Source organism: Sturnus vulgaris, chromosome 20 (assembly GCF_052056855.1).
Source record: "Sturnus vulgaris isolate bStuVul1 chromosome 20, bStuVul1.hap1, whole genome shotgun sequence".
Lineage (NCBI taxonomy): Eukaryota > Metazoa > Chordata > Aves > Passeriformes > Sturnidae > Sturnus > Sturnus vulgaris.
Genome location: NC_142262.1, coordinates 4,367,838 through 4,383,727, shown reverse-complemented (window position 1 = coordinate 4,383,727; position 15,890 = coordinate 4,367,838). Strand labels below are relative to the sequence as shown.

General features: G+C 46.5%; 1 protein-coding gene across 1 annotated transcript; it reads left to right on the top strand.

Moving 5' to 3' along the window:
• Positions 1–13,467: 13,467 nt before the first annotated feature.
• On the top strand, positions 13,468–15,376 carry NOG (noggin). The gene has a single exon (XM_014878149.2). The coding sequence runs from the start codon at positions 14,096–14,098 to the stop codon at positions 14,765–14,767; it is 672 nt and encodes a 223-aa protein (XP_014733635.1). The 5' UTR covers positions 13,468–14,095; the 3' UTR covers positions 14,768–15,376.
• Positions 15,377–15,890: the final 514 nt, after the last annotated feature.

Here is a 15,890-nt window from a genome sequence, read left to right as displayed (position 1 = left end):
TATTGTTAACCAGTCTGAATATCCAGCATTTAGCTACCACCGAAGTGAGGCACAGTTTTAGCCTCCATATGATGCTTTGCAGTTCATTATTAACTTCATATTCTGTGGACTTTCATAACACACAGTCTCTGCCCTTTTGTAATAAAAATCGACAGCTGTGGAAAAAATGGTTTAGTTGGGCTGCAGCTCTTCCTCTGTGGCCTTTGTGTCCCTGCCCTGATGACCAGAGACTCTGAAGGGTGCAGAGAGCCCAGAGCTGTAGGGCACCAATACCTTTCTGCTGCTGCCCCAGTTTGGGGCACAAGGGGCTTCTCTGCTCGGTCAGGTTGTCCTGACTCAGCAGGGACAGCTGCCCAGATGGTGACCTTGGTGTCTGTGCAGTGCCCACCCAGGTGTGGGAGCATCTCCTCCAGCTCTCCGTGCTAACTTTTCCCCAGTTTTTGATTTGTCAATCCACTGAGAACTCTGGACATTGGAAAACTATTGGAAGTGTGATACTGACTTAAATCTTCCAGCCTGACAAATACACAGCTCTGGTTGTACCCTGTCCCTCCAGGCTGGCAAGAAGGCCCAGATTGAAAGTGCGAGTTAACACACTGTGAAGGTTGTTTTGGTGTGAATTGATGGGGGCTGGCAAAAACACATGTAGGAACACCGAGGCTACAAAATAAATAAATTGGGAGTTTTTGCATCTAATTCTATTGAAAACTGGGACAGAACTTCAGTATTTAGAAGAAGTGACAGATAATGGAAGTCGAGTGGCTCTAATAGGAGTGTTGGTTCTGGGAGATGAGCAAAGGTAAGACCTGCCTTTTTGGATGCAGCTTGGCAGGAGTGAAAGTTGGCAGAGCTGAGCCAACAGTGAGCTCTTTAAAAACCCATCCTTGCCCTTTGAGCTCTCTGGGTACTGCGTTCCCTGGGGCTGTGTGACTGTACACAGCAACACACCTTTAAGTACTTCCGTGCTGGGTTTGAGTATTGGCTTATGCTCTTCTTCAGTTGCCTGTGGGCAGGTTTATAAATTATGTGCTGAGGCTTATTTCATTTATGTGGTTTCTTGAAATATGCTTAAACTTAGGAGATATTTAGTCAGTATCTTTGCCTCTTTAAAAACATTCTGCTATAATGTTACTCATATATTAGTTTTTGGGTTTTACAGAACCTCTTAAAAACCTCTTGACCAGCAGATCTGCAGTAAAGGTCTGCTGGCCACAAAGCCCACCATCCTGCTGCCACCATGTGTGGCTTGTCAAGGTGCCCCTTCTTCTCTGGTTCATCAACTGAACATTGTTGGCAACAGTGAGCAGTTAAGTAGCTAAATGTCTATTCAAAGAGTGGCCTGCCAAGTTATCAGTGCAGGCATATTTTTGTAAAGAAATATGCAGCTCAACTTGTGGTAGCCATTGAGAAGCTAAGCTGCAAAAACATCAACACCACAAGGACACAATATTTTTCTCCTGATTACAACATGCTCATTTATTTTGGAATTCTTATGCCAGCTGAGGACTCCAGGGCAGTGACAGTAGAAGAGTTGTCCAGATGCCAAGGAAAAGAGAGAACTGTATATGTACTCCTGTCCTAAAATGGTAGAGGGCAGGGAGAAAGGCTGGGTAATGATTTGAAAGAATACATTCCTATAAATTTTCAAGAGAATCCACAGATTGCTCCCACAACAGATACCTGCAATACTTTGAAAATATGTACAAAATCCAGATGATTGCTAAATTCCCTGGTCTTTGCAGAGATCTGCAGATTCAGAACAACCTTTCTATTAAGATTAAGATAAATGATTGCCTTTCAAATTAGCTGGGAAAGCCATCACATAATAAAGTGATTGTGATGGGAGCAATCCCAGTGCTTAGGGCCAGAGAGATAGTGGGCTCTGACATCTGACCAGGGTGGCCAAGCAGCAGACAAAGAGTAAACAAATAACTATAATAGCGACTTTGTTTGGGGTTATGTGGAAAACTCAAATCACTGTGTCTTTCTGTAGTATGTGTAGACAGGTTTTTTTACCTCTTACTATGGTACCATTTCTGTGTGGAGACAGCCCCTCCAGCTCTCAGCATTATTTAAAACTTTTAAATTCTCTGGCAGTTCACAGCACTAACTTTTTGAAAGAGATTGTGTTCATCAAAATGTAGGGAGCACAGTCTGTATAGCCTTATGCAGAGGCTGTGCAGAAGTTTCTCCTGGGTCATATCACAGAATCTGATGTTTTTAAGCCTTCTTTTAAAAGGCTTTTTTTCTGTTTTATCTGGGAAAAAAAATTAAGCATAGGTGTTAAGGTACAGGTGTGCTGAAACAAACCAGAAGATGGTTCTGTTTCATTCTCTACCTTCTGTCCTGCCATCTGTTACCTCAAAGGTTTAACTTACATTATAAAATTTTAAGGGAGTAAGGATGCCTTTTTCTTACACATTTGCATAGCACCAGACATGGGTGGTCCATGTCCAAGCTTTTAGGTACTATGATAAAATAAATAATAAACCTTTCAAAGGGTATCTCTTTTTTTATACTCCCATGATCATCATGGGTGTAATGTTGTTTTATGGCTGGAGAACCAAGACATAGATGGTCTCCAGTCAAAGTTATCAAGTATCCCCTAATTGTGGCTGTGCTTATTCAAACCACCTAAGAGCTGGTATTTCATACCAGGACTTTATGTGTTCAAAGCCCAGTTCCAGTTGGTTTGCACTGCAGCTGTTGTGAATGCACGCCCTGCTATGAATGGAGCCCAAGTGAGGCTGCATAGCTTAAGTGTTGTTGAAAATGAGACATAGACATTAAGTGGCCATCTGTGGAAAGTTTTCAGTTGCTTTCATGCTACTGCACTGGGATTTGTGGCAAAACCCAGGGAGAGAATTAATTTTTCCGTGATGATGTTCACTTCCTGCAAGTGCTGCCTTTATCTTCCTGCAATCTTCTGCTTGGGTCAGATAATCTAATTACTGTAACAAATCAGGGAATCCTGTTTCTGCAACAGTTTCCTTTCGCTGTATATCCATTGTCAGGTGCACCCGCACAAGTGCAGAGGTGAAAAAGGAAGTCCACACACTGACTGTAGAAAGAAGTGTGGGGAACAAATGGCACTTGCTCAAATAATATAAAGCTGTAGCATGAAGTGTGAGAACAATTCAGGGCTGCTTCTCAAACAACCATGGCAATGACAGAACATGCTCCAGTATCAAAAATGTGCTTCCTCCACACTAAGACAGTTCAGCTTCATTCCTTTGTGTATCACACTTCGGACTAAAGGTAGTTTAAAGTCCTCTATCCCCAGGGTGAGTATTTGCAAAGCAGAGATAAAATAATGAGAAGTATTACAAAGGCAGCAATTACATTTCTAATCAATTAGTAACTTCCACTGTCATGAAATCAGAACATGCTATAAAATCCATGAGTGGTCTATCCCTGCCAACATAATACTCTACAAAAGATAGGAACTGGTCCTTTTCTTGGTTTTGCTGTTTTGTGACCTTAGGCCAGCTGATTTGCTACTTTACTTCCTTTTATGTTCTCAAGTTTTGTGTGTGCTGTCTGTTGAGATGATCAAGAATGCACACCTTGACCTGCTGTTCAACACCTGCCCAATGCCCACTGCAGAGGGATCCTGGTTACACTGCTCTGACATTCACCTGATACATTTCACTGGAAGACTGCAGTGGCAGAAGGACCTGAAGGAGCTGAACTCAGCAGAATAATCACTGAGCAAACACTGAGTACCCACAGCATGGTGCAGAAAACGGACTGGTTTGTATGAAATCTGTTGGATTATTTTGCCAATGGCTCTGATTATAAATTCCTTTACAACACTACAGCTGTCCTTGTATTCTACCGCATATATGTTCTTGATGTTTTGAAAATTTTCAAAGCAGCCTTTTCCAACATTCTAAGTCCATATTACAACAGCCTTATCTCCTTGTGCAAAATAGCTTCTTTGTCTAGTGAATGATTTAATTTAAACCAATCAAATCAAAAGTCAACCTTCATTCACATGACACTGCAGGATTTTAAAGCACTGACAGGGATTTCAGAGCTCAGTTTTCAGTTCTATCATAGATTTGTGCAACCATCTCTTCAGTTCAGGTGGTGACTGGCTGCACCTCTATCAGCAATGATCCATGCAGCCCAAGTGGAGAACAAGCCAGCTTGTCCTGGGCCTTGGGAGGGTGAGATGGGCTCCTTCAGCCAACCAAATCTGCCTCTTCCCACTGTAGTTTTGCCACTGGTTTGAGCACATCAGGGTCCTGCTGACTTGATAAACAGGACCTATTCCAGGACAGTGGTTCAGTGACAGGAAGCTGTTCTGAGGGGTTTGTTCCTCTTGGACATTCATTGGCAGCATCCCTGCTCAAGATATCTGTGTGTACAAGCATGCACACTCCCATCTGCTGCTTTTTCATCTGCTGGGCAAACAGGGATCTCAGGGAATCAAGAGGCTCGTTGGCTCATTGTTGCTGTCTTTTGGAAGGCTCTGTTGCCCATTAAAATGCATGTGAGGTTTTTCTGTCACTTCACAGGCTTCTTGAATTAAACCCCTTCCAATGTCAGGATCTAAGCTGCAGGTTCAGGCTCTGACCTTTAAAATCTGTGCATTAAGTGTCTTAATAGACTATACCTTAAGTAGTATAGCTGTTGAACTAATCAATGAACATTCTACTATTTACATTTATCCTTCCAAACTGAGAGATCATGCACCACTGGCATTGAAAAGGCTGAATGATTTGCCCCGGTTCATGCTTCTGAATAAAATTGACAGCTATGAGATGGAAATGTTCAGCTTGTGTTTTAATTTGCTGCCGGAAAGATTTATCAGACAGAGGTGAAGTCTTTGACCCAGTTCTGTCCTACTGGGGTCTCTCTGTACAAGCTATGGAGGGAAAGGAGGGGTCCCAAGCACCGGTATTTTCAGGTTGCTTGCTCTCCCAGTTAGAGCCAGTGAGATTTTAGGGTAACTCATAGCTCGGTGCTGCAGCCTGAGCAGAGGTGTTGCAGGGCTGGTCAAGGACTGGTGCAGAGCAGGGCTCGGGACAAGGGGAGGCCGAGGAACCACATCCACTCTCAGGGAGCGGTCAGGAAGCAGAGGATCCTTCAGGATGCTGCCGGGTGCATCTCGAGCGGCTCCGCCGGCTCCAGGAGCTGCTCCGAAAGACCCCGGCCGGGGAAGCGCAGGGTGGGCCGGGGGCTGGCAAAGCCGGGGGCTGGCAAAGCCGGGGGCTGGCAGAACCGGGGGCTGGCACAGCCGGGGGCTGGCAGAGCCGAGCCGGGGACTGGCACAGCCGGAGGCTGGCAGAGCCGAGCCGGGGGCTAGCAGGGCCGAGCAGAGGGCTGGCAGAGCCGGAGACTGGCAGAGCCGGGGACTGGCACAGCCGGGCCGGGGCTGGCAGAGCCGAGCCGGGGGCCGGCGGGGCTGAGCCGGGCCCGGCCCAGGGCTGCGCTCCACGCAGGGAGCCGGCGGTCCGCGGGCCTGGGGGCAGGGCGGCTGTCTATTTTTAGTGAGGGTTTTATAGAGTGGATCCCTGCGGTCTGGCTCCACACTGAAATATTGTCCTAGTCTCAATGACATAAACACAGGGCCAGCCTGTGATCCTGGCGCCAGCTTCAGCTTAGGGAATGTGAATGAAAGTACCAGTGGGGTCCAGGCAAGGAGAAGAAAAAAATCCCGACTGTAATTACAAATAAATCCCAAACCCTTTCGCTCTCATGGCTCACTTAGTGCAGCAAATAGCCTCTGATTCTCTACAAATAAGTCCCAGCTTAGTTACTGACAGATCTACCAAGAGGCAGTTAATGGAATAATGACTAAGGGAAGCTTAGGGTAATTTACAAACAGTTCCCGGTGTTGGAGGGTGATTGCCCCCACCTCGCCCCCCTCCCTGCTCCCTTCAGGTCCTGCAGCGGTAAGCACCAGGCAGGACCTAAGCCTAGGCACACCAGGGCTCTCTTCGGCTCCTCAGGGAAGGCTGCTGTTTATTTATTTATTTATTTATTTATTCAAGAGCTCTCACACAAGAATGATGACAGGCAAACTCCAATATCTGTTTCCCTAGGGAGAGCAGTTTAGGTTACCATCTGCCAAGCAAGGTTATTCCTACCTTCTTTTTTGATGAGAAAAGTGGGGAGATCTTAAGTGAAAGTGGCATAAAAAGCCATCCCTGCCATGAGATGCTTTAAATGCAGCATTATTCCTTAGCTTCTTTTTCTGTTACAAAGGCATCTCTCTTCTTTGAATCCCTTGTCTGAGCCTGTTTCAATACCTCATACTTGAGTTGAAATGCTCATTTTGCTGACCAAAGTTAACCTTCATGTTCAAAGTAGAGAACTGTGGCACTTTCAGAGTGGTCAGTGCAATGCTCCTTTTTGTTTGATTTTGATCTTTTTGTAAATCAGAACAGGATCATTGACACTACTCTGTCAAGAATAGGAGAAATGGGAAGTCTGTTCCTGCATGGGAACAAATGCACATGCATAGACACATGTAAAGAAAACAAATAATAGTCAAAATATATGCCATTGTGTCTGGCATGTTATTGAACTGCTGATGTATTTATTATGAAAACAAGTACTTCAAAAGGTGATGTGGCTTCAGGACACGTGCTAGGCAGCAAAGATACTCAGTTGAAGTGTTATTATTTCAGTGATGCTTGAAAGAAAATCATCCTGACCCATGTCTGTGCAGGAAAGCCTAGCTGGTTGTTAGTCCTGTGATGGGTTTTTTCTTCCTGTGCCATCCTAGGCTTTCCGAGTATCTGTGTTCAAAGGAGGAGGATAACAGTCACTTGTTAATATTTCCTATTTGAAAGAAAAATACGAAGTCTTTACTCATGCTTATCAGAGGGACTTCACTGTACATAAGCAAAGCTGTGCTATGAGCAAAGCAGTAATTTGTGACTTCTCTGTGTGCTGTGGGGCTTTTTGTCTCATATTCCTGCTGTACCCTCCTATACCCCCTGTCAATTCTCTTTTAGAGACTGTGGCGTTGTGGGATGTTGCTCAGTACCCAAAAGCTTTTAACTCTATCCTGTAATTAATGCTTTGTGTAAGCTGCAATAAAGGAAGGATATTAAAAAAAAAAAAGGGGAGGGGGGAATGGACGACCGACCAACATATTTAATGAGGATGAGTAAACACACCCAAGATGTAACTGTAGATATAAGAAAAATAAAAGCAGCTGGGGGGCTTCTGAGACATTGTTTGTCTTGAAAGTGATGAGAAGAGGCACCATCAAAAGACTTGTTTTACTACAGTCATGCTTCATTATAGGCAAGGAGAGTGTGGGGAAGGGGAGGGGTGGGGGTTCTCTACGTGACCAGGTTGCCAGAAGAGAGAACCTAACTCGTTTGCATGGCCTAATTAATCCCTGAACCCAGTCAAAGCCTGAGTCAGAGGGAGAGAGCAAATGTCAGATCTGTGTCTGGGAAGCCTAGATTCATTATTTTACTCGCCTGGGTCCCTTTGCCTTTGGACGCAAAGACTTGAAACTCCAAGCCAAAGAAACACATCTCAGAGATTCCTACTGAACATCAGCAGATTTGGAATCAGTCTCAGATACTAATGCCTGTTTCTGTATCTGAATTAATCCCATAACCCCATGAGGGGAAATCATTCCATGTGCCACTAAAGGTACAAGCTTCTTCGAGAGGTCTCCTATTGAACATAGAGCTTTTCACAGCCAGCCCAGCCACTGTGGGTTTGAATCTTGGGACATTTTGTAGTGGCTGCAGAGATAATGCTATGCACACAACTCTGGCTGATCATTGTGATCTACTTCTTTTTGAAGAGATCAGATTCCCTGAAGGGATAAAGCATAAGAAGCTGGAAAGGAGTGATAATACAAAATGCTGGGGAATGGCATACAGTTTCATCTTTTTCTAGTTATTAAAGCTCCTTCATCCTTGCACATTTTCTAGCCGGAGCAAATTTAAAGAATTCCTAATAAAGCAGTGGTTCTGAATTTGTGGGACCTTCTGCTGCTGCATTAATTATTGAGGCAAAACTCTAGTCAGGAGTTGTTTTATATACAGGCTAAATTTTGTTCTTTTATTACACTGTAGCCAGGATACTTCTTGTGAGCATGAAGTGCAGCCATTCTACATTTAGTCTAGGATTTCTGAGTCAGATATATTTGGGATCCTGTTCCCTCTGGCTCTCTGATCAGGATTAGGCTCTGCCTCTTGGACTTTGTACTTCCACAAAACCCCTGAGTCTCTTGGAGCATTTTACACCAGAATCTGAGGCAACATGTACTGAGTGCAGGGGACCTGGGGGCTCAGGACTGAGCCGACAGAAGTACTTTTAAACTAAGTTTCAGTTTTCCTTCATTCATAAGCAACGGGCTAAATATGATGTAATTGGATTTATTTTTTCCTCTTCACCCCCACTGGAGCCAGAAAAATGAAGTAGTTGAGAGAAAAGGGGTTGTCATTTTCAGTCAAGCAGTCATTCATCACATAGCATTAGACAATTAGCAATAAAACATTTGAAGGGCTCCATTGGTACTAAAAGGGCGAGGGGGTCTTTTTAAATATCAGAGGTGAGAAATGTTATGTATTGGGGTTATTCAGTAGCTGGCATCAATGAATCACTCCCATGCACACAGGGCTTGATTGGGGGGGTTGCTGTATTTTTTGCTTCATTGAATCTTTGTCCCTCAGTTGTCTTTAGTGTTTTATAAAAAAAGGAATAGTAAAAACTTGTTTTATCTCAATAGATGTTTATCTTAATGACCAGGCCGGCTAAAATGAATAAATACATTCCTACTTGCCATGTGTGTATATATGTAATATATGCTGCCACAGGGAGTTTGTTTGGATAAACAATGTTGCCTGTGTGGAAATTCAGATCCCCTTCAGGAGCCACTGCTTGTAAATATAAGTGTCATTTTTTTAACATTAAAAATGCCTTGGTTTCTGTTTCATCTTTTCCAATTCTCCCACTGGCTTCCCTGTCTGTAATGAATTGGTCTGCACACTGTGAGACACTGGTCTCTTCTCTTGACAGCTGAGATGTTAGGATTTGGCACAAAAAGTAGGATATTTAGGTGGGGTAGAGGAGGGGGAGGATTTAGAAGAACTTTGTGTTTCCTCTGTTGCAAACCTTTTGCGTAAATAAATAAATAAATAAATAAAACTAATTCCTCCAAGTGGGGCTGTAGCCAAGAAAACTCTGTTCTGAGAGATTCAGATTTACGGCAGAAGACACCGCTGAGAGAAAAAGCAAGAAACAGAGACAGTGGAGTTCCACCTCCCATGATATATAGAGCCAAGGGAGGTATAAATACCCATCACTTCCCGGACCCTCTTTTAAAAAAAAAGACAAACACCCAGGATCCTGTCTCTGGCTGGCTTGCAGCAAGGCGCCCTCATAAAAGCTAAGATAAACAGTTTATCAGCAGATGAATGCACAAGCTCTGGTCTAAAGACAAAAGTCTATACCTTAGGAAAAATGCAGAAGCAGGAGGAGAGTGGGCTGAGAATCAAGAAGGCACAGTATTTTAGGAGGAAGAATGACATGTAATGAGAAAAATACAGCAATTCTTTAAAGACATTTTTAAGGCGATGGATACATCTGTGTATGTACTTAAAAGACTAAGAAATAATTTTGTTGTTGTTTTTTTCTGCATTGTTTTAATGCATTAGTCATCTTAGGATTTACTCTGCTATAAAACATTCATCCCAGAGCTTAGTTTCAAAATATATTTTTTATATATTATTTATCACTGTAGATAGAGGTTCTTGGCCTAATGTATCCTTCCCTGTCTCCATTCTGTTGAGATTTCAAGGTAGAACTTTGCTCTCTCAAAACACGTTTTGCCTTCCAAAGTTTTTGATTCAAAATTGTTTTCCTTCAAAGCAGTTGATCACCTGCTAACATTGTCATCCTCATCACAATACAGCCCTTATTCTGTGTATCAGGAAAGGGGCAGGGAAATTGATGAGGTACCTTCCTCATAAGGGAAGAGAGAGAACCACAAAGATCCAGCAGGATCTCCCTCAATCTTTCCACACTAAAGAATGTAGTTTCAAAGCAGTAGAACAGGGATTTTCTCCCTGTCGTACATGGATTCCTGGGAAGGTCATACATGACCTTTGATAGCTCATAATGTAGATTTGTCATCTGATATATCTGGACTATGTAAAATGGCTGCAAGCTGTGTATCTCCTTTAGAATTTCTTAAGGGATTCAGGTTTTTGGATTTTTTAAAGGTAGAAAAGGAGTGCCTTACAAAATTTATACAGGTGTATAAAGTAAGAGGAAACTAGAAACTTGCTAGGACCTAAGACTAAAATTGAAGTGATTTTAATTCAGTTACCTGCTCTTTCAAACACAGGTTTCCTCTACAGTTTTAGTAAAACAGGAGACTCTTCCCTCTGCATTGTTCCATTGATACTGGTAGCATCTAATCAAACTCGCCAACACTTCCATGAAAGGGGCAAGGATTAGCATTCGTGCTCTACAGATAAGGAAAGGCAGAGCTATGAAATGTGCTGCCCAAAGCCGTATGAGAAATTTGCATGACAGCTGAGCACAGGACTCACTTGGTTATGCTGTTGGTTTTCCCTTCCTTTCCTTAACAATCATTTCATTCCAATAGATTTTTTTTTAAACAAAGCAAAAGGTAATGAGAGCATGATTTAAATAATCTTTAATTGTAAAGGGAAGCAAGAATAGTTCTAAGGAGGCCTCCACTCCTAAGGAAGGCACAGCTTTGCCAGGTGTAGTTCTTCATCTCGGTTTTGAAGTGTTTTATTACTTTCTGTGAGATTTCCTCTGTGTTTTACATTGCTGCATGCATCATACCTGAGACCACTGCTTGCAGACCAGGCTGATTTGACACCATGGGCTGAATTCAGAGAGATGTCCCTAAGCCTTGGGTTGGGTGAAGTAGGTCAGGCCATTTACTGTTAGTAGATTTTCCAGGAAATGAATCTATTCTGAATTGTTTCTGTGCATCCTTGCTGCTGTGGACTGAAGTCAGCTGCTTACATAATGTGTTTTCAGAGCTGTGCCTCCAGAGCTGTACAGGCTGCATTCCTCTTCTCTCCTCATCAGCAGTGTGACCCTGAAGAAGTGGCATCTTACTCTTGCTCACATTGGCTTCCTGTATGGCTTGAAGGTTGTATTTGCTTTGTCTACTGAAAAAACACATTTTTACTACTGACAGCACTCCAGAACCAATAAAGCTGGGGCAACGGGAGTTGTTCTACTCTGCTTCATGCATCATTGCCAGTAGAATGACCAGCTAAGGCCTCGATGAGCTGCTGGCCTCTCTCCCTATCCCAAGAAGGGCTGGCATCACACACAGACTCTGGATCATTCCTTTACCTTCAGGTTTCATTTACTGCTGTTTTCAGCAAGCCTTGGAATAAACCAGTTTCCTTTCCCTCTGACCCAGAGGCCTCTGGCAGAGTTTCTGGCAGCTCTTCCCCAGTCCTGCTGTCAGCCATTCCACCAAGAAATTCTTGGGCCACAAGTGACTTCTGTCACTTCTGCATCCCTCGAGCTTGCACGGCCTCTCCAGGAGCCCAGTGCACCTGAGGCGAGGCAGACACCCGCACTTGAGGAATTACTGAGCTCCAGCCTGCTCTGCTCAGAACAGATCTGGGGCTTAAAGAGGGACAGAGAGGCTTAAAGAGCCTCATTCCAGAAACATTTCATGGTACAGGTAACTCAGTTGAGGAGGAAAAGGTCTTGTCTTCCAGTCCTGGTTTAGGCTCACAATTTTGAATGTGGAATCTTAAATATCTGGCATGGAATAGATGGAACATAGGCCTTATCAGCTTTCCTTTTTAGACTTAAGGAAACTGATCGTTAAAGAATTGGTTTCAAATACCAGCTGAGTAAAACTGAATTTATTATTAAAAAATAAATACAAGCCATTAGATGTAACTTCTGAATTTTTGCTTCTGTTTCTGAGGTGTGGCTTCTTACTTATATCCAGGGACAACTTTTATGCCAAATTTCAGCACTTAAAGTTTATCAGGGTCTAGGTGAAGGTAAAGACCTCAACTTGCAGGTAAAAAAATTGTAATAAAACTTCAGCAGATCTTTGACTGACATTGTAGCAGCAAGTGTAACTGTGAGGCTCTTTCACAGTGTTGACCTTAGGTCAGTTCTCCATCTTTTTCATGTAATGTTTTTCATTATAAAATGCCTGCTATATTCTGGAATAAAGCGAAGTTAAGAGTTATTTTAAATTTAAAAGTGGGAGTGATAAATAGTTTTTAAAACAAAATTTTTTATAAAAAACACCCAATCTTGGTAATCTGATCTATGCATTACTTTCATAATGAACCTAAATTTGAAGGTTAACTTTTAAGCAAATGCATAAATAACTTAGTTGAAATGGCTTAGCTTCAGTCCCATTAAACTTAAGCTCCTAAGTGCCTAAATAGCCAGCCGGAATGGGATTCAAGCACTTCAGGAAATTTTACTCAAACCGTAATAAGCCTTACAGCCATACTGCCTGCCCAGCCGTGTAAGTGCTCTTTGCGAGACAGTAATTCTGCCATGGAAGCGGCATTTAGTATCAAATTTTAAATTGTTTTATGTATTTGCCATTGAGGCACTCTCCATCTTTTCTGTATGGACTGAGGGCATAACTGGAAATTGCGTTTCTGATGAAGTCTTAGCGAACTCCCTAGAAAATCGCCAAGCAAGCGCTCCGGAGAGAGCAGCGGGGCCGCGCAGTCTCCCGGAGCATCCGCCATGGGAGCCGAGCTCCCGGGCTCGTCTCGGGGGAGCGCCAGGTCCATCCGCGGGGTCCCACCCGGCCGCAGCCCCCGAGGTGAGCGCGGAGCCGGCGGGAGGCGCCTCCCCCCACCCGCAGCACCCCCGGTGCTCTGCCCGCCGCTGCCGCTGCCCGCGCTCACCGGCGCGGCGCGGGAGGGAGGGAGGCTCTGGCCGAGCTTCTCCGGCGCCGAGGGCATCCCGCCGCTCCGCGCTGTCCCGGTGCCCCCCGGCCCGCCCGCGGGCAGCCCCCGGCCCGGCTCGGCGCCGCCAGCAGAGGGCTCGCTGCGCCCGGGCAGGCGCCCGGCGGCGCCGGGGCCGCGGGCAGAGCGTCCGCAGCGGCCCCGCGGGCGGGCAGCGCGCCCCGCGCCCATGTGCGCGCCCGGGCAGGCGGCCCCCGGCGGCCGCGCAGCGCAGGCCGGGCCAGGAGGGCTCGGGCAGCCCGCGGAGAGCCGGGAGAGCCGCCGCCCTCCGCGGGTGGCCGGGCCGCGCTCCTGCGCCGGGCGGGCGGGAGAGGCCGAGCTCCGCGCCCACGGGGAGAGCGGCGGGGCGAGGCCGGGCCCGGAGCCCCGAGGAGCGGGCGCACGGCCGGGCTGAGCCGCCGCCGGCTGCCCCGGGCAGGGCAGCATCTCCCGGGGCGCGGCGGCTCGCGTGAGCGGCGGCGTGCGGAGGGCGGGGGGAGGCGGCGGCTCCCGCCTCAGCCTTCCCCAGCAGAGGGTGCCTGCCGGTGGGAAGGGGGAAGCCGCGCTCTCCTGGACTTTTGTGGGAGTGGGGGTTGTGTTGTGTGTGTGGGTTTTTTTTTTTTTAAGGGGGGTGGGGTGGGTTAGGAGAGAGTCTGTGGTTTCCATGGAGATGAAGCTGAAAGTGCAGGAAATTTAAAGGCTTTGGGTCCTTGCAAAGCAGACAAACTGGTGCCAACGTGCGTGGCTGCTGTTACTGCTGAGGAGGCTGCTTTGCAAACGGCGGAGAGGAGCGGGGAGAAGAATCGGCAGCAACTTCTTCCACACGCACGGGCAGACAACGAGGAGCGGCAGCAGCAAGCAGAATTCGTAACAAAAAGAGGCATCTCCCGTTCCCGGGAAGGGAGAGAAGCAGCAGCAGCAGAATTTTGGAGCGGCTCCACCAGGAGAAATTTTATAGAGAAGCCTGCAAGAGAGAGTGTTTGCAGGGGGCTTGTTCTCCGGGCTTATCAGGGGGCTGTCTTTGCTGGTGGTGCGGCGAGTGGAGGTGATCCCCATCAAAGACGAGTTATTTTGGATATCCCCGTACAAGTTTTCTGATGTGTTCGCTTGCACCTTCTTCCCTTGCTGTTTGGTGAATCCAGCCCCCCTTTCCCCCCCCCACCCCCACCGGTCTCCCAAGGATGGATCATTCCCAGTGCCTTGTGACTATATACGCCTTGGTGGTTCTGCTGGGTCTCCGGCTAGAGCAGGGCGCCTGCCAGCACTATCTGCACATCCGACCGGCTCCCAGCGACAACTTGCCCTTGGTGGATCTAATCGAGCACCCGGACCCTATCTTTGACCCCAAGGAGAAGGATCTTAACGAGACCTTGCTAAGGAACCTCATGGGCGGACACTTCGACCCCAACTTTATGGCTGTTTCCTTGCCCGAGGACCGGCTCGGAGTGGACGATCTAGCTGAGCTGGACTTGCTGCTCAGGCAGAGACCCTCGGGAGCGATGCCCAGCGAAATCAAAGGGCTGGAGTTCTACGACGGGCTGCAGCCGGGCAAGAAGCACAGGCTGAGCAAGAAGCTGCGCAGGAAGCTGCAGATGTGGCTTTGGTCCCAGACCTTCTGCCCGGTCCTATACACGTGGAACGATCTCGGCAGCCGCTTTTGGCCCCGGTATGTCAAAGTGGGCAGCTGCTACAGTAAAAGGTCTTGTTCAGTCCCCGAAGGCATGGTTTGCAAACCTGCCAAGTCCGTGCATTTAACGATCCTGAGGTGGCGGTGCCAGCGCCGGGGCGGGCAGAGATGCACATGGATACCCATCCAGTACCCCATCATTTCGGAGTGTAAGTGCTCCTGCTAGGGCTGGCACTTCCCTCCGCGCCCCTTCTCCAGCGGACTCACGTGGACCTTTGCTGCAACAGAAATAAAAGACTTTTGCTTTCTGGTTAACGTTGTAATGCACTGTAACGTGTAGGAGAATGTATATTGTGTGTATATATGGCACCGGTTTAATATACTATTAAAAGGTCAGTATTATACGTGAAATAATCAGCGTCTACTGTATTTTCAAGACTATTACCCTGATCGTTGCTAATGTATCTTTTTTTTTTTTTTTAATTTATATTCCAGAGAGAAGTTGCTTCGCTTTGGCGAAGTAGGTTTTTGTTGGGTGTTTTTTTTTTTAATAAAAGGATTAAAAAATACAAACCAAACTTTTTGATAAGAAAACGTTTAAAGCTATTTTCCATTATTCGGAAAGCATATGTGTGAGGGATTTTTTTTTCTTTTTCCTTACGGACTTTAGATTTAAAATAAAAATGAATAAACGCCTAGAGCACAATGTTAGTGTAAATAGAGAGAACAGTTTGAATGACTTAATCCTATGTAAATGAAGAGTATCTGCTATTTATTCTTTATATCCTTGTAGTAAAAGTGCAGTGCAGAATTAAAGTCAACCACTAAAACACGAGCCGTTTGGATTCTGTTTGCTTTTTGGTTTGGCCGCCGTCGGGGGGGCTTTCTTCTCTCTCCTCCTCGTTCTCCACGCTCAGCAGGACGTTTCGTGGTGGCAGGGGGAGGTGGGAACCTGCTCACGACTCTGTTAGCGGGGCTCTGCGGCACCTACACGGCCGGAGTTCCGCGGGTTGCGGCCCCGCAGGCTGGGGGGCGGCCGCCGGGCTGTCCCTGCGCTCCGCTCCGCGCTGTCCCCCGCGGAGCCGCTCCCGCGGCCGCGCAGCCCTGGCGAGCTCGGTGGCAGCTGCTCGGGGATTTTTCTTTTAACCGCTTGACATTTCATTTACAACGGGACACGTGTCTTTCACACCTACCATTGTGGTGGGACACTGCTGAAACTTGACCCCTGGTCTTTGGGGGGTTTCAGCGCAGACACGTTATTAGCAGCCTGATCCTGTGACAGCCCCGCACACCGCCCGGCCCGGCCCGGCCCGGCCCGGTTAACTCCTTAGGCTCCCGGCCGTGGCCAC

Excerpts from the sequence above, each read along its gene's own strand:
- NOG (XM_014878149.2), top strand. The coding sequence starts at position 14,096 with ATGGATCATTCCCAGTGCCTTGTGACTATATACGCCTTGGTGGTTCTG.